The 18,558-nt window shown below is 37.8% G+C and overlaps 1 protein-coding gene across 5 annotated transcripts in view; it reads left to right on the top strand.

The window, feature by feature from the left end:
* enox2 (ecto-NOX disulfide-thiol exchanger 2) overlaps nt 1–18,558 on the top strand; it is a 235,967-nt gene that overhangs the window by 54,735 nt on the left and 162,674 nt on the right. The window contains exon 1 of one of the 5 annotated variants that reach the window (XM_026918722.3): nt 12,141–13,588. The exons of the other annotated variants lie outside the window; for them this stretch is intronic. Within the exon in view, the coding sequence (XP_026774523.1) occupies nt 13,567–13,588 (22 nt within the window). The 5' untranslated portion in view covers nt 12,141–13,566. Of the gene's footprint in view, nt 1–12,140; nt 13,589–18,558 lie in introns of those variants that run through there. 5 annotated transcript variants of the gene reach the window in all.

The following is an 18,558-nucleotide window of genomic DNA, read 5'->3' as shown; positions in this document are numbered from 1 at the left end:
TGTATGTCCGACTTTTATCAAATGAATTGCATTTAAAGTTAGTGAACACTCTAAATAGGAGGCAAGAGAAATAAAAGCCCAAAACACTGTTGTAATCTACATGATTCATCTCTCTGTTCACTTACGCTTGAGGTCTGTTCTGGTGCATAAATCAGCTCTAATGATAAATAATGACAGGGTAATTAAAAAATGGGAGCCTACAAGCAGTCAGCATTGGCAGGTTCAGACAGATGATTAAAAATACTATTACAAATAATTGAACAGAATATTGTTCCTCCTGTTGAATTTCCTAGCAGAGTTTATGAAATGGAGCGGAAACAACACTAAACATGACAAATGTTTATATCTTAAGAGCTAAAAGACACTAATATATTTAATAACACAGAACTATAGCATTGTTTATTCTTTAAAATCTCCTAAATTTAGCAATAATGAGAGAATGAATCCCATTCAGACGCTCCTGAAAGCCTGATTAACAGAACAAAGTGTAGATCAATTAGGTGTTTGCAAATCATTGAAAAAAAAAATCACATAAATCATTGAAAAAAATCACATAAAAAATTTAATTATTACAGGAGAAAACAAAATAGTAACAAATACATTGGCATTGTTTTATTAATTAATTATTATTATTATTATTATTATTATTATTATTATTATTATTATTATTATTATTATTATTATTTTATGAATAAAAAGTGTAAGGGAATAGATTATATCCCATGTACATATTATGATTTCATGACCTTGATTTAGTATATCAGAGAACGAAAGCTATTAAAAAAAATACAAATTAATTCCATGTGCTGGATTAAGTGTTATTTTATGTTATTTAATAATGAGGATATTATTGCCATATTGTTGAATTAAACCAAAATTTTCAGAGATTACATATTCATGCAGCAGTATATATGGCAATATACTAGACTCCTATTAAATGTTTATTTCAATGATTTTTTCATTCATATATCATCATATTAGGTTTTTTATTTTACTTTTTAAATTGTTTCTTGTGTTTACTTTACCTTAGTAGATTTGACAGCTAAGAAAAACAAACATTATTTACTTTTTCAGCCTGCATGGAGTTGTCTCGGATGCTTCTACTCAAGAAAAATCTGATTTGCATCAACTGAATGCCCATAAAATCGACTTAAGCAGGTGCATAACCCGATTCTGAATACTCACAAATGTCCCTATGTAAATTTTGATGCAACTTTTGGACATAAGTCACCGAATCTGAATGCGACTCTAACACTCTCTTCAACCTCTCCGCAGTCATAATATACAGAACCGGACAATATGATATTTATATATATATATATATATATATATATATATATATATATATATATATATATATATATATATATATATATATACACATGATATTATATACTATAATATTGATATTGTAGTACATTTTTATATTATGAAATTACAAACTCTTACTGCAAGCAGCTGGGTAGATGTTAATATTTTGATATTATTTAAATACAACATATATATCCTTCCTTTTCTAGACGTTAAATAAGGGTATCTTTAAACAAAAACCAGTGAAATTCAGAGTTTGTTAGCAAATCTATACATCATAATACATATTTTGTATCTTAGAAATGTTTTCAAGTATCGTGATATGATATTATTTTTGGTCATATCTCCTACCCCTAGTAACATACATTGTTCAAACACTAAGTAGAGCCTCTCATTATAATGTGCCTTGTGTGAAATTGTTTAAATGTTGGTATTAAATTTAGAGATGAATTAATTCCCAGTTAATTCTCAGTCAAGTTTAAACCTTCTGTGCATCTTTAGTAGGTATGAATGCAGTTACCTATTTAACTACCTTATCGTGAGATTTTATTTTGTTAAATTTATATCTGTTATATCTTATGTCTGTTAATGTATAGTATTTAGTCTAGTTCTTTAGGTTTCCAGGCAACTAGAACATGGACTGAGCATGAATACAGTATTTATACTTTTTTGCGTAATGGGTTACTTTATGGATTTATGATTTGTCCATCTTTGCTAAATATATATGATTAGATTGCAGCAAGCATAAAACCTGACATTAGTCATGTATCCTGCAGTCTCTCCATCAGTCAGCTTGTCTTATATGCGTTCTTATTCTGACAGCTGCCAATTCACACGTCACAACATGAGCCTGATCAAAGCCAGTAACTGCACGATCACATGCAGGCCTACACTTTCCCTCAGAGATTAAATTATCAGATAATAAAACACAAACAGCTACAATACGAGCTTAGCCATATCCACTAATTCACGGGATGCACTGGCATCGCATCCAGGGTGTATTCCTGCCTCGCGCTCAATGTTCCTAGAAACGACTTTGTTTCCACTCTAGTGGTTACAGAAGATGAATTAACACTTTCTCTTGACATATTATTTCCTGAAATTCAGATATGATGGCTGTAATAAATTCAAATCACTGCAAACCAGTGGAATATTTTTGTTGAAAAAAAAAAAAGCAAAACGCGTGTGGGTGGGTGGCAAGCTGATATGTTAATGGAGATTTCTCCTCTACTGTATATGTCAGATCTGCAGAGGTTATAGAGGTTTCCACTGAAGTGCTAGCTTTTCCATCTCAAGGAAAGGGTGGTCATAATGACTGGCAGCTTGTTGGGTTTATGACCCAGCAATTAAGTGGGTAAGCTTTTCTTGTCTATACTGCATTGGAAACTATTTCCCTTCTCATTCCCGTTCTCCTAACGAAATGAAATTGGCTGCAAAATGATTAGTTTGATTTATGGTTTTCTTTTAAACCATCTTTTTTATTATTTATTTTTTTCTTTTCATGAATGTGCTGCCACAGTGCTAATGCACTGCAGTAATAGCGGCCAGAACCCATTGTAATTACCGATCATTTTTTGCAGCGCGAAGTCAAATTACTTTTTGATTCAGATGCGCTCATGGAATAAGGAAGTTCCTGAAAGAACATCAGAGTTCAAAAGAGGAAAAAGGGGGGAAAGGGATAAAGGAACAGACTGTCCCTAAGGATGAAATAAATGACATAAGAGTACAGACTGGCTTTCACTCATTTTCAGGGAAGCAGAGAAATAATTTGATTCCACCTGGCAATCATTTAACCTTCTTTTATTAGGGCCAACCCCCTGTAGCGCTGACAGGGCGTGGGTCTTTAAAATCAAAACATCTGCTTATTCTGATAACCATTTACTTTGATTTCCACACATGACCCACCTACAAGCCCCCAATCTAATTTTGCTCTTGCACCAATTTTTGCTGTCATGTTCGTTTTTTTTTTTTTTTTCAAAGAAGCAGTCATGATGTAAAACACATAGCTAATGCATCGATTCATTTCCCACATTCAGCTAATTTACATATAAAAAAGCTGCCTGGTATGCGGTGACATTTGAAGGAGTCGCTTGTCTGTGTGAGCACGGTTCACGTTACAGAAATGTATAAACCTCTGTCGACTTCTGTATCATTAAATCAATACTGCTCTCCTTTCACCAGCAGCTCAATAGTGTTGTGTGTTAACCTAGTTGTGTGCTACAAGTTATTTTTATTTTGCACAATTTGAATAAAAATAATGTGCCAACTTTCATATTGCATGCTTCATCTGAAAGTTATTAGAGTGATAAGAGATTAAAACAGTAATGGTTGTGTTCACCTAAAACTGCTCCACGCCTCATTTATTTCTGTAATTGCCCGAGACTTTTTGAAAATATTATTTAAAAAAAATGAAAATACTGCAGTCAGAATAATTTTCAGACTAATACTTGTTCCTTCCCACCCTGAAAATCAACCTGACAGCTTTTTATGCAACGTGTTATTTGACTTGTTTTTTTTTTTTTGGCCGCTAAAAACCTCAAAGTTGTTTGTGAGAATGACAGAAAGTGTTTCATGGTGAAGGTCTGGCTGATTTTGCTAACCTGTGATGTGTAGAGATATGCACACATTCGTGAAATACCAGAGCAAATTAGCTGTAATTATACACTGGAAAAAATATGAACATACCAGTGTCAAAAATGATTTTTAGACTGCCGAGCATTTTTATTATTCTGTAAATAACAAGAGAAAGTTGTAAGTCTACTTTAGGTTTAATGAATTGGTTAGATGAAACTAGACTTGTGCTGGTATTCAGATTGTCAAGTACCTGTTACCTCTCTTGGAAAACGTTTTAACCAAAAACTACCCTAGTATTTCAGACACCTTTCAGTGTTATATGTAACCATGAGCAATGTCAAATTTATTATCACAATATACTATGAAGTGTGCTTCATAGTTAGATACATAGCTTAGAATACACAGTACACTCATAAAATCACACAATGCATTGCAATAGGTTCAGTACAATCAACTTAGGAAATACACCCATAATGCATTTTCAAATGACCTAGAAATGCACTGCTCCATTGGACGCCATTTGAAACGTGACTGTTGCTGTCTTTACATTGCTCCTTGAATGGTCATATTTCACTTGTGATATTGTAATTGCGAAGTCTTTGTATTCAAGTGCGCTGCTGTAATGTTAATTGGCTGGCCTTATATGTTGTGTGTCTATGGTTTAATCATTGATTAATATCTTCAGTAAGCTCGTTATCCTGGTCCGGGTGGCAGTGGATCCGGAGCCTATCTCAGGAACACTGAGCGCAAGATGGGAGAATTAACCCCAAATGGGAGACCAGTATATCGCAGGGAACCATACACACACTTTCACACCTTCACACGGCATGTTTTTGGGAGGTGGGAAGAATCCAGGGAACCCAGAGGAAACCCACACAGAAATAAGGAGAAGACATGAAACAAGATCAAACCGAGGATGGCAGTGGTAGCTGCTTCACCAGCCTGCCTCCTATGGTTTATTCAATGACTATAGTAAAAGTTTTATTTATAAGAAAAAGGACGCGCCTACAATTAATCACTGACACCATACTGTCCTCCACCATGATGTAGGAGTAAAGGGGGAAATTTCTAGGTGGCAAAAATAATTGATTAAAAAAACAGTCCCGTGCACATCTCTAGTTGAGACCAATTATGATTTCGAATGTTGTAGCTGAGGTTGATGAACTGTCAGAATTCAGACATCAGTCCTGATTTAAGCCACTCCCACTTCAGATTTAGCTCCAAATACAATACAATAAATGGATACAGGTACAGATAGCGCTGTAGTGTTACACCCCTAGTGCAGCAATATTTTTTTTTCTTGTTAATACTCATTTCTGAGTGGAAAGATCTCCATCTCTGTAGCATGCAAATGCTGCCTAAAACTGCTTCTTCTGCCTGGGCATGTGTGCTCATCCATAGCTGGTTTGGCTGGAGTAAACAAACCCAGTGAGGTCTTCAGATCAGCTCACCAACCAAGTGTAAGCCCGAGGCTAAATTAGATGTTAAAGCATTTTTAATGGAAGGAGAAAGCAGAGATCATTAGGTAATGATACACTCTCTCTGGAAATAAATGCCTGGTCATCAAATGGGTGTCTGAAGTGTGAATGTTAGGGGCTCTCAGACATGAGAAACAATATTTCGCATGCATATTTCAGACTTTTCCTGGAAACTTTTCCAGCAAGCATACGATTAAGCAGGAGCAGTGCTTAATTGGGTGTGTGGGTAGGTAAGAGAGAGAAATGAGTGTCCCAGGGGGTTGGATACATCAATTCTTCATTGGGTTAATCAATAACAGGAGGGTTTTAGTACAGCCAGTCAGGGTATTCATGCACATTTTCAGTTCCAATTTTTAGCCAAAATTGTAACAAACAGCCCTCATTTATCCTTCAGGGTGTAGTCTGTGGGAAGAGGGAATTAAAATATGATGCGTTAAATTGGCTAGACTACTGGCAGTGTCATGCTGCTGTTGTTCAGTGATAGACTCCAGGGGATGCAGCTTGCACTGTGTTACACATCTCACTTACATTCCTTCTAGGTATTTACTGCTGTGAAATATTTACTCCTAGTGGAAATGTGCTGGTAGGTATTACAGTGTTCTTAAATTCCACATAATGGTACGGCAATGAGGAAAGATTCATAGAAATGGAATTGAGGTTATCCTGGTGCCTGAAAACGAAAATATTTGACCAGGGAGAACAGAGAGGTTTTTTTTTTTTTTTTTGGGCTGCACTTTGACAGGGATTTCTAGAGCATAAATACACAGAGGACACAAACTCTTGACCATCTCCATGCATGCTAATGAGGTCAGCAGCTACACCATGCTGCAGGTTCCTCCCACACCTCTGATCCCTGATCCAGTGTCAGACTGATGTTGTTACAGTATTCATGTCTGTCTGTAGTCCCCCTACCATCAGATAAAGCTTAATAGATAATGTTATTGTGATGGAGGAGGCACGTGAGAAGTGATTCCCGACTGGAGGTCCAAGCAGAGATAAGCCCATGAGTGCTGAACCATAAACCCTGGAGCTTTAAAGAACGTTTTCGTGACAGCTGCAGGAATAAACTCCTCCAAATTATGCCAATTATGCCAATTATGCCAATTATGTCTGCTTTTACAATAGCATTTTTTTTTTTTTTTACAGAAATTGTTCTGCCCATGATGCATGTAACTCTCCTAGCTTGCAATCTTTTATCTATTTTTTAATAAATGACACAAAGATTGGTTTAACACTGGCGATTGTCTTTGCTGTAGGTTTACCATGAGGTTATTTGTCTTCGCTGTAGCTTTGGACACTGTGTGTAGCCACAGTTAAAGTGGGACATCACTGCAAAGAAATATTTTCAATTCATTATCTCCTCATATTCACTGAATAACGAGACTTCTTCATTGGCACTCTGTCCTCAGTGTTTGTATTTTTCACTTGTCCGCAAACTTGCGATCTGTTTATCCAGGAGGTAAACAAATACTTGATACTTGGTGCTTTTGTGAAAAGTTGATATTTTTTAAGCTCCGCGGCAACGTTTTTTAAAACCTTACTAATTTGCATCCGCTTCCTATTGAATTCTGTGTAAAATGTTCGATCCTGATTCTTGCCGTCCTTGTCTTCTTTGCACACCTAAATTATGTTGTTTTTTTTGCTGTGCATCTGAATTCTACTTGTCTTGTCCTCTGAAAACATACATGTTAAAAAGCTGCTTTGTGGAAAAAAAAAGAAACCACTCGCTCAAATAAACCACATAAAAGAACTGAAAATTAAACAATAAATATTGACTTACGTTCTAGAGCCAGTACTTCAAGAGTCCTTACATTGTAGAATTTGGACTCGTGCAGAATCAGGTGACATTTCCCTTTTTAACCTTGAAATACTACCCTTGAGTGGAAATCGATGCTTTATTGATTTTCAATGCCGCATTCAACAACTTGATACTATTCAGCCAGGATACTCACTGATGCTGTAGTTTGAAAATTATGTAATGACACGTACAACAAAATGTTTTTTTCTAGATGTAGTGCAGGTAAACATGTAATATGCAATATAAACTGTCGCCATTGAATGTCACATGACTGCAGGATGTGGTAGGACCAGATCTGAGTTTCAAGCATCAGGTAGTGTTCAGTTGAGCGTTGGAATGTGTGTTGGACCTTAAACATGCCATGTTTAAGGTCCTAGGTATGTGGACTGTTGCTGAGTGTGAACAGATTAGTGACTTTTACGGATTGAACAATCAGAACTGCAAAAAACATGAGCCTATTGATCCCTTCTGTTTGGTCTCAATGATAGATGCTGGTATTGGTGGTGGTGGTGGTGGTGGTGGTGTGTTGGCGTGGGGAATGTTCACCATTCACACCCCACATTACTCATTGATGCCTGTTGAAGAAAGTCTGAATTGCAAGCATATCTGAACATCATTCCTGAGCAAGGTCGTCATACTGCATATCCACACTCAGGTAGATATGATACATCACCATCATAAAGCATATATTGTCGTTGAATGCTTTCAGCACCATTCTGTTTATTTATTTTATTCATTTTATTTGTATAGCACTCTTATAAACAGATAGTCACAAACCAGCTCTAGGACTAGATCTAGATTCCAAATGAGCAAGTCGGAGGAGAGACAACAGTGCTGAAGAAAACTTCAACACTGAGGAGACTCAAAAGAGAACCAATCCTCTAACTGCTGATAGTTTTCATTGCTTTCATCTCAACCTTATTGAGCACCCCTGAGTTGAAGTGGAAAAGGATGTTCAGCTGCTCGATCTGCAGCTACTGCACAATACAGTCATTACAGCATAGTGCAACATCCATTCACAAAACATCTTCATGTCTAGTTGAATTCATGTTGTTCTGAAAGCCAAAGCAGGTCCAACATACTACTAGATAGATACACAGTTGTGGTCATAAGTTTACATACGCCTTGCAGAATCTGCAAAATGTTAATAATAAAAAAAAAATAATAAGAGGGATCATAAAAATTGCATTTTGTTTTTTATTTACTACTGCCCTGAATAAGCTATTTCACACAGCAGATGTATACATATAGTCCACAAGACACAATAGTAACTGAATTTACACAAATGAACCAGTTCAAAAGTTTACATACGCTTGATTCTTAATACTGTGTGTTGTTACCTGGATGATCAAAAACTGTTTTTATATTTTGCGACAGTTGTTCATGAGTCCCTTGTTTGTCCTGAGCAGTTAAACTGCCCACTGTTCTTCAGAAAAATCTTCCTTTTGTTATAGTTGTGTACGAGTCCCTCAGTTGTCCTCAGTGTGAAACGATGGATCCCAGCCACATACAGCCACTGTTAGAAAGGGGTCAAATATGCAGAAGATGCTGGAAAAGCAGAGAATGTGCAGAACCTGGAGGATTTTTCTGAAGAGCAGTGGGCAGTTTAACTGCTCAGTACAAACAAGTGACTCATGAACTGTTATCACAAAACATAAAAACAGTCGTTGATCAGGTGACAACATACAGAATTAAGAATCAAGTCTATTTTTTTTTAATTATTAACATTTTACAGATTCTGCAAGGCGTATGTAAACGTATGACCCCAATTATAGATATAGCTAGATACTATTAAATAATGCACACTAGTTTGCTGGTAGAAGGGAACAAACATTGAGTGTGTTTCAGGTGATTTGCAAAGAATATATACTTGAATTACATCACAAAATAGGCCCAGAAAGCAATATGTAATACTCTGTTTAGCCATGGAGAGTTCAGATATGTAAGGGCATCTCGAAAGAGTCAATCTGAAACTAAACCTAGCCACACATGCAGAATATAATGCTAACTAAAGGCTGAGTTGCACTGAAAAACTGCTAAATACAATATGAACGTAAAGTCAAAGAATCAACGTTCTGTTCATAGGGTAGGCCAAGTGTGAATGAAACACTTTTCACAGTCTCTATTTAAATGTTGTTGGCACTGGAGGTGTGAACGTGAGGTGAATACCTAATATGCAACCAACTTTGGCATGTTAAGAAAATATTTGATCATACTGAGACACTAAGGCATAATGCTGATAAATCCTCTCATTATGAAAACCTAGTAGACGGTATAATTTTGTCTTCATCTAATAGAATCAGACTTCTGCAGATTTAATATGTGGTCTCTGGATGTATATTTGCACTGGCAATCACTACTGCAGAAGGGACTGTAGGAAATTTAGGACATTGCTGGTGCTAAATTAGTTCGTTTGCATTGGCTCTGCCCCTATATTTTGCCCTTTAACACCACCAACTGCACATTCATTAACACGTCAAACTGGACAGCTTTGGTTAATTTGCTCATTTTAAAGATGCAATCTTCTGTAGACCTTGTTAGTAAACCTGTGTGCATGCGTTTTTTGTGAATGTTCTCAAGTTTGCATACCTTTTCATACACACAGACCTTTAGTAAATAAAGTTCTTGGTTCCCAAGTGGCACAACAAAAAAGCATTTGCCCTCCCGTCAAGATATCATGAGTTTGAATGCATCCGTATCCAGGAGTTCATGAAAGCAAAATGGGTCGTGGTTTCTGGGTCAGAGGGATGGCATTCCTCTCTCTCCTGTCAATCACAGTGACACTAGTGCTTGTAATGACGCTATCGCCCACCTCAGCGCATGCGAAGTGGAAAAAAAACATGGGCACCTCCATGAAAGCTTATCTTTTGTTTGCTCTGTCAGAACACGTAAAGCTCATAAAAAGCTACTTTAACTGCACTGTGACGGTTACAAGCCTGAGTGGCTACTGGTACTGTTCTACTATACTGAACTTCGAACATTCATGCAACATTTTGTACTGAAATCACAGTACAGCAACAACAGCGGACAATAGAGAGCAGCATTAGCAACAAGCTAGCTGGCTAACGTTATTTATATGAGTGATAACCCTAATGTTGATACTTACCTTCTCAAAACAACGATTAGTATGGACAGTGTTATAGATTTTACCAAGTACTGTGCATGTATATTAAGTGATCTAAAGCCAATACTGCTATAAACTCATTTAAAATTAGAGAAGGGGTACTTTACACTGCTCGCAGTGTGAGCGGCCATGTTGATTTGACATCAGTCCATAAAGGGAGAAGAACCTGGTCGTTGAGAAGTTGACAAGTTGAATGTAATGTAGCATGAACAGCAGAGATATGTGTTCAGTGTGATGACTGGCTTCACATGTCTCAGAGAAAGTATGTGTTAGCCTTGACCTTAAAAAACATAGGTATAAGATAAGAAATATAAACAGTGTGTCAGTCAGTTGGTGATCATTCCTGCTGAGGAAGGTAGGTATTAGACATAGACACAGCTACACGGGGTGCACAGTTAGAGACGATTGCTCATCATTTTCCATGTGTGTTAATCATCCAGTGTTTTTCATTAGTGGTCACATGGTCACTGCTGTTGCCTGGAGATTTTTGGTTGGCAGACTGTTTCTAAACCCAGCAGTGACATTGAGGTGTTTAATACCCTCACTACCACCAACAGCCATGTCACAACCATGTCAGTGGCACTGCTGTGCTGAGAATGATCCAACATCCAAATAACTAGTCAGTTAGTCAGTCAGTCAGTCCTGTGGTAGTCACTTTCCACAAATGACTGGACAAATTCTGCACAGAAGCAGATGAGCCACAGTTGATAAGTGTATACATACAAGGTTTCCTGTTTGGTAGATGAGCCTGATAAAACAAGCGCAGATACAAGGTAGGCGTACCTTAAAACTGGCCACTGAGTGTGTGTGTATATATATATATATATATATATATATATATATATATATATATATAAGCTTTGTGCTTTACATAATAGGGAACGATAAGTGGCAGAGCAGTTGTGTAACAGGATCAGCTTGTTCAGATAATGAAGCAGTAGTACAATATGCATAACAAGTTTAGATGTTCCTTCATTAAAGGACGGAATAGGAATCCGATTTAAAATTAGCATCAGTTTAGCTTACAGCAAGTTATTTATAGTGCTGCATTTTACAGTTTATTCAGAGTGGTATTACATTCTGTCCTTTTGCCATATTATAATACGCAATGCTATGAAAGGTTCAGCAATGATTTATTTTTTTTTTATTCAGCCATTCCAGTAAAGTGAGTGCAGCAGTTTCCTGTATAACGCTTCTGCTTTCCTGTTTGGCTCACGCTTGTAAATAATTGAAAAGGCTGTGAGGCTTTAGCAGGAAGCCATGTATAGTTTATATGGCAATGAGCCCTTATTTCTTACTGTGCTTTGGTGGTGGCACTGCGTAGATCCTGCATGCTCTGCTCCCTCTGCTGGCCCTTAGCTTAACCACTCCTTCCTCTCTGTGTGCACTGGGACCTGTCTTTATAGGAACATGTAAGGACTAACTGTCACACCTGCGGAAAATGTACTAAACCGAACAGGTACCTCACTTTATGTACAGTGAAGTACATTTTATCAGGTTCTACAATGTTGGTCACTTTGTTGGAGCTATGCACAATTTGTCTGTAAGTGGAAATTTCACCGTAGGACCACGACCAGAAAATGTGTATTAAACTGTACTATTCCTTGTCACTGGCAACGCGTACACCTTTTAGTGTGTATCTTTTACCCAGGAAGGTGCATGCAGTGCATCTTTAAAGCTCTAAACTCCCCCAGTTATCTACCTTAAACTTTTATATTTTTTAAAAAAAAGTACTCTGTATCTACATTTGCTGGTGAGATACATTTTAAAGGTACCAAAGATAAGGGTACCATTTCATTGAGCGCACAAGGTACAGTTTAGTACCCTTTTTTATGAGAGTGCAGCAGCGCCACTGACAGTGTCAGATAGTGGTACGAGTGTATGAGTGCATCTTACAGGCCGCTTTATGACACATATACTTAGTTAGTCCTCCAAGTAGGTGTACATTTTGTATTAATTGTCTTTGCTCCGTTTCTGACTTAAGAACGTTTGTATATTTTTTTAGAGGACTGTTTCTTATCCCACTGCTGTACTGAGAATGGTTCAGCCATCAGAGGTTGGTCCTGTGCTGGGTTCTTTCCAGTCAGCAATGTAGTACACTCTCAGAAATAAAGGTACCAAACTGTACTTTTCTTGTCACTTGGGTGGTACATCAAGTTGTACCTGGGAAACTGTATGTGGTGTACTGTTAGTTTTCTGAGTAACGCTTTAAAGGTGCATTGCATCAGTGGTCCTTAAGGTCCATAGGTGTACTATATTCACATTTTTAGGTAAAAGATTCACTTTGTACCTTGATACACTCAAGGTACAAAGGATACACCACATCAGTGATACAGAAAAGTACAGTTTGGTACTGTTATTTCTGAGGGTGTAGAGGGGTGGATGAAATGTTGTCCAAAGCAATAGACAACATAGGAAAGTGTAATATGATCATTAAACCTAAACGCTGTAGACTTGTACCTGCTGGAATTGTAATCATACGGAGCATCCAACACACTTAGTACTGTTTTGACTTTATAGTATACAGTTATGGAAAGATAATGATTTATAATCCCACTATCCAGTGCCATGTAGAAGAGCACAGGTTCCTTTCTGAGTCTGGTTTCTTCCTCATGTCATCTCAGGGAGATTTTCCTCACCACTGTCGCACCACTGGCTTGCTTATAAGGGATCTAAAGCCACGTCTGGATTTCGGTAAAGCTGCTTTGTGACAATGTCTAGTAGTAAAAGTGCTATAGGAATCAAAGTGAATTGAATTCATATAGGAAAATATGATTTTTAAAAAGCAATTAACAAGTTTAAGGTAGATGTTGATGATGAGGTGCTCAGTGAGAGTGGTGCTGTGTTGGTCCACAGAAACATCTTCATGCACGCTATTATGAGTATTCCTGTAGGAATATTGCGTTTGGATTATGTATTCGCTTCACGAGCTTTCTTCTGTCTTCGTTCTGAGGGAGTGTTTAGGCGTAGACCAGGCATTATTATGGTGTATTATGGTGTATTATGGTGCGCGTCGGCGCCTGGGCAGGCTCGCTCCTGTGTGTGCGCACGTCGTGTGCGCGCTTGCGCGGAAAGATCCTCCTCTCCTGAGCCGCGCTGCTTCCAGCCTCCAGTCTCTAGTGTGTGTCAGTGTGAGTGTGAGAGAGTGTGTGTGAGTGTGTGGAGCGGACGGACAGCGAGCAGCAGCTTCAGAGCGATTTAAGCAGGAGCTCGGGACTGATCAAAGTGCCGAAAACACCGACGGGACTTTAGCGCGCGCTCGGTTTCCTCCGCTTCGGACCATGTTCTTGGTGCAGTACACAGGTATGCCAGCAACTTTTTCTTTTCCCCCCGCTTATCCGAGCACACATGCAGGGAGGTGGCCGCTGGAAGCAGCGCGGAGAAGCGGATGAATGGAGACTAACAGAGCGATCATGCAGCGTCGGTGCTCCGTGGACGCATAATGACGCATAATGTCGGCGATATGAAGCGATCGGCTTTAAAAACAAGACTCTGGGTTCGTACCCGAGCTGTAAATTAGCCTCCACGCCGTTTACCTCCTTCATAGGGATTTCATTTAGTCGCAATTAGTCAGATCTGATCGCACTTCTCGCAACTCTGACAACGCATCCCTTGACAATGCTGTTACAGATACGCCTAAGCCTAGTACAACAACATGCGCCTTATTTATGTTCACTGAGCAGACTTCATGGTAAAGTGGCAGCAGATTAGCAAGATGAAGAGCAAGGAAGCCTGCTCATCTGCTTCACCTTTTCTAATCTTTTCTAATCTTTGTAATAGTTTTTGGACATTACATGTGTAGCAGCAGTAGGATTTATTAGCAGTAGGATGAGCTCTGGGACAGTTTTGGCTCCTGTCATTAATCCAGTATCTTCCTCCAGATGTTGTTTAGTCACATCAGAAACATTTCAACATCATACTCGCATGACACATGTTCCAGTGCCAGGACAGTTTTCTCTGACAGCTAACACGGTAATTTCATTTATTTCAGTTTCAAAATCCCTAAATCTGTTTCATTTATGCAGGCAAAGTTTTATCTACCAGTAATAATAATAATAATAATAATAATAATAATAATAATAATAATGCAGCTTTGACTGTGTGTGCACCATGTGTCTTTTCTAGCTTTTAGTCCCCAGTCTTTTGTAGGCCATGTATTTTTGTGTAATATTTGTAGCCTCATTGTGTCTTGTCTTGGCTAAAAGAGAGCCAATAAATCCAAACACTGTTAAGCAACACTCTCAGAAATAAAGGTACTTTTCCTTGTTGCTTGAGTGTTACCATCAAGTGTACCCTAAAAAAATAATAATAAAATAAGGACCACTGATGTACCTTTAATGCTTTACACAAAACGGTTAATAAGTAAAATACTCCTAAGGTACAGAAGATGTACTCTTGATGGTACTACTGTAGCAGCAAGGAAAAAGTACAGTTTGGTACCTTTATTTCTGAGAGTGAACTGTGAAATGAACTGTGATGTATTTATGCAAAAACAGAACTCTATTAATATTACATAAACCTTTGTGTACTAGGTATTTTGGCATTTCATTTGGCCAAAGACACATTAATGGTTTAAATAATTAATGCTTTTAATTAATTAATATTTGAATCGTCTGATAAGCTATTGAATGCAAGTACAGGATTATTATTATTATTATTATTATTATTATTATTATTATTATTAGTCTTGTTGTTTTTAGGAAGGTACATGTCTTTTGCTCAGCATGTAGTGAATACACTTTGTTGCATTTTTACACTTATGGAAAACTGTGACCAATCTGTTGCGGGCTCTGCACTCATAAACAGAGGCACACTTTGCTGTTGCAGTACATTTAACAGATGGAGCTCTGTTGTAAATCTTTGTGTAGCCTGCAGAGCGTTGCTGTTCTAAATAGCGCCGCAGAACAGACAATTTGTGAGACATTTGTCAAAGTCCTTTCTGTTTTTTCGCCCGATCTCAGCCATATAACTGCGAATGAGGATGCACAGGGTCATATACGATGTTTTTGTGCTTCTTCGTCCCCGCTTCTGTGATGAAAGCCAGAAGCAAAAAGCTGACAGGATAATTTGTTGTAGCCGCTGGCGAGAGGAAAGGCAAATGGAATGGCTACTCACGCTGTACCCTCGCTCTATTCTCGCTCTAGTCTCGCTCTACTCTTGCTCTACAACTGCTACCAGGCCAATTAGCTCACTCCACTGACACTCGTGTCTACGATGCAGCATGGCATTTTATCAGCCTAATATAAATGACACTTGCAGCAGGAGCTCGTTCAGAACGAGCAGGGAGGATTAAATGTTACAACCTCGTAACCTGGCATTGCATTTGCAAGGAGTTATGGGAGATCTGTGAGGGAGTGTGTCTGAGGAAACGCCACCGATGGTGATTAAAAAAAAAAAAAGAAAAGAAATCTCTTCTCTAAACTCAGACTTTACCAAACAAATCAGGTCTTGTGCAGGATTCTTCCTGAATGAAATGAGGAGCGAATGAAAGTGATATGTAGCTCGCTGATGGTGGGTCGGAGCTAGGCCTTTTTAGATTGCACATTACGGACGGTCCCAGCACTTTCCTAGCAGCGTGTTCGAGCTAGAATGAAATGAAAAGAAAAGAAATGGAATAAAAATGCATTTTCACAGAGAGGACAGAAATGATTCCCGTCTAAAAGTCAGAAATGGGTTTTGGGATGAAGAGTGGAGGGGTGGAGGGTAATATCTGCAGATGGAGAAAAGATCGGTGCGATTTCAAGCTGCACTTCTCCGACTTATTGTCTGCATTAACGACTGATCTGAAAATCTAATCCAGAGAAATTTACCAGTTTATGAGATGAAAAGAGATTTAAAAAAAAAAAAAACTCCACAGATTTAGAAAAGCATTTAGAAGAAATCTGGGGCTCATTTTGGTTAATAGAGTTACATCAGGAGACAGTTTTTGGGAATTTAGGGCAAAATGAGTCCAGTATGATCGGAATCAAAATCAGATAGGCTTTTATTGGCCAAGTAAGAAATCACTTACGAGGAATCTGACGACACTGCGCTCAGTGATGATACATTACAGTGACATAATGTATATTCACAGCAAAACTGAAATCGTAATAATAATACAGAAAAGTGAAATTAATGAAGAGTGCACGTGTAAAGATGTGTGTTTAGCTGTGTTTTAGAGACGTTTGATAGATGTATTAGAAACCTGAATGTTTTTTACAGCCTCAGAGCGTTTGAAGAAAGTGAATGTTAACTTCTCTGTGGAAATAAACCCGATGTTTTGATGTTATATTAATCCCAGTAGAGATTAATATAATGTCAGTTATCGCTGCCTCTCTCGTGTAAGTTTGTACAAGAAGCTTCTTTTTACGCTGTTTATTCAGATTTCCGTGTAAAGATCTACTTTCTCAGAATTCCTAGTAGAAGAGGATGCACTTCAGTTTTATAAAATCATGCCTCCAGTGTCCTTCAAGAGCAGAAACACGATCTGTTTTTTAAATAAAGCTAAGCTTTCCATTGAGCTGCAAATGAAAGGAGACTTCAAGGTCAGGACCAAGTTTGAACTTACCTGTTTTTTGGTTTTTTTTTATTATTTATTTATTTTTTTTATTTTAAGAAATGTTTTAGCTAAAGCTTTTAGTACAGCACAATCATGTCTGCCTCTCATTATGAAGATTAACGTTATCAGGGGTTAACAAATAAATAATAAATTCATTAGCTAGCCCAATGGGCAAGTGAAAGCTCCAGTGTGCTGCCCAGTTCTATGTTGTGCTTGCCTGGAGACTCAATTATCTAGGCTAAAAAGCAGGATATATTTAACTCAAAAGTATGACAAGCTAATTACGCGCATTATTACCAAATAAGCGAGCACTTGAATCCTTGACAGGGGCGATTTTATGTAAGTCTTTATCCTCTCTTGATAATGTCTCTGGTGATGAATCATTGTGTTTATGTCCTCAGCAAAAAAGGGAGAAAGTCTTTGTCTAGCGTTTCAGCTATGAGCTGTGGTGTTCTCTCATCGCCCAGAAAGACCTGACTGAAGAGTAAGACTAGCGTCTGTACTGAGGTGACTGCATGTTGTGCTAGCATTAGTGTTCTGTAACAGTATTAGTGCTGCACTGGATTGTATTTTAGTCACTTTTCTCATCAATATCCTGATTCTGGAGATATTGTGTAGCATATTTTCAGTTCATTAATATGGTTAGAAAAATAGTTCCTGCCACCAACCAACCAAACATTGGGATATTTATTAGGATTAGTAAACAGTAGCACATAGTAAACAGTAGCGTTGAGGTGAAATCTATCAACCAATTAGAATAAGTTGCACTTGCACAAACTTATCAAATGTAATATTTTTGTTTGTGTTTATTTCTCTGGTTGTTGGATGAGTGGCGTAAAAAAATAATAAATAAACATAAATCACATATTCGCAGGCTACTGAAACTGTTTTTTGTTTTTTTGTTTTTTTGCGCTTGTCAGATTGACTTTTCTCAGTAATCAGTAGTAGGTTTGGTTCTGTTTTATTTTTCTGTGCAGCTGCAGTGTTTTGGCAATAATAAATGTTTTTGTACTAATCCTGCTATCCACACAGATGTTCGTGCAGATTTCACACGTCTCCGGGATTTGTGGCATGGCATCCATCACAGAGGGTTTTCGCTTTCGGTTGTTGTTGACTCGCATGGATATCCTAAAGATTTGCACTTCCCAAAAACAGCTTCAGTGGACAATCTCACCTGTAGATTTCTACCTAAGATTTGCTGCTGTAATCATAAACATTGTCCGGTGCTCATCCCAGGACTCATTTACAGTCTGCTCATACCGAACATCCTTTCAGCACACGCAGTATTGTTTGACTTTACAGCCAAGTCGCCCAGAAGGGAATGGGTTCCATCTGGTTCCTCTCAGTGGGCACAGTTTATCAAGCTTTTAGTAAAGTTGTGTGTAAAAGTTTGTGTAATCTATGTCTAATTTCCACCAGATTTACAAAGGTTTCTGAAATGCTGATTTTCTTCTTACTTGAATGCACGTGTTGATCACCCGTAACGTGCACAGAGCACAGACAGCTGAGAGCATGAAATAAGCAATTAGGGTAAAGGCTGAAAAAGAGAAGTGTATGTTATTTTGATTCACTTGTATGCCAATAATTTTTATATTATTATTGTTATTATTATTATTATTATTAAGCGAGTGCTAAATCTTCAGTCAACTGAGGCTTTTATGCCGACAGATCAGCTTATACTCTGTTTATATGGCAGCGTTTCTTTTGTAATAATTGAATGATTTGCTTTATTTGT

The sequence above is a fragment of the Pangasianodon hypophthalmus genome, chromosome 9 (genome assembly GCF_027358585.1).
Source record: "Pangasianodon hypophthalmus isolate fPanHyp1 chromosome 9, fPanHyp1.pri, whole genome shotgun sequence".
In the NCBI taxonomy this organism is placed as follows: domain Eukaryota; kingdom Metazoa; phylum Chordata; class Actinopteri; order Siluriformes; family Pangasiidae; genus Pangasianodon; species Pangasianodon hypophthalmus.
This window is presented reverse-complemented; position numbering and strand designations above follow the sequence as displayed.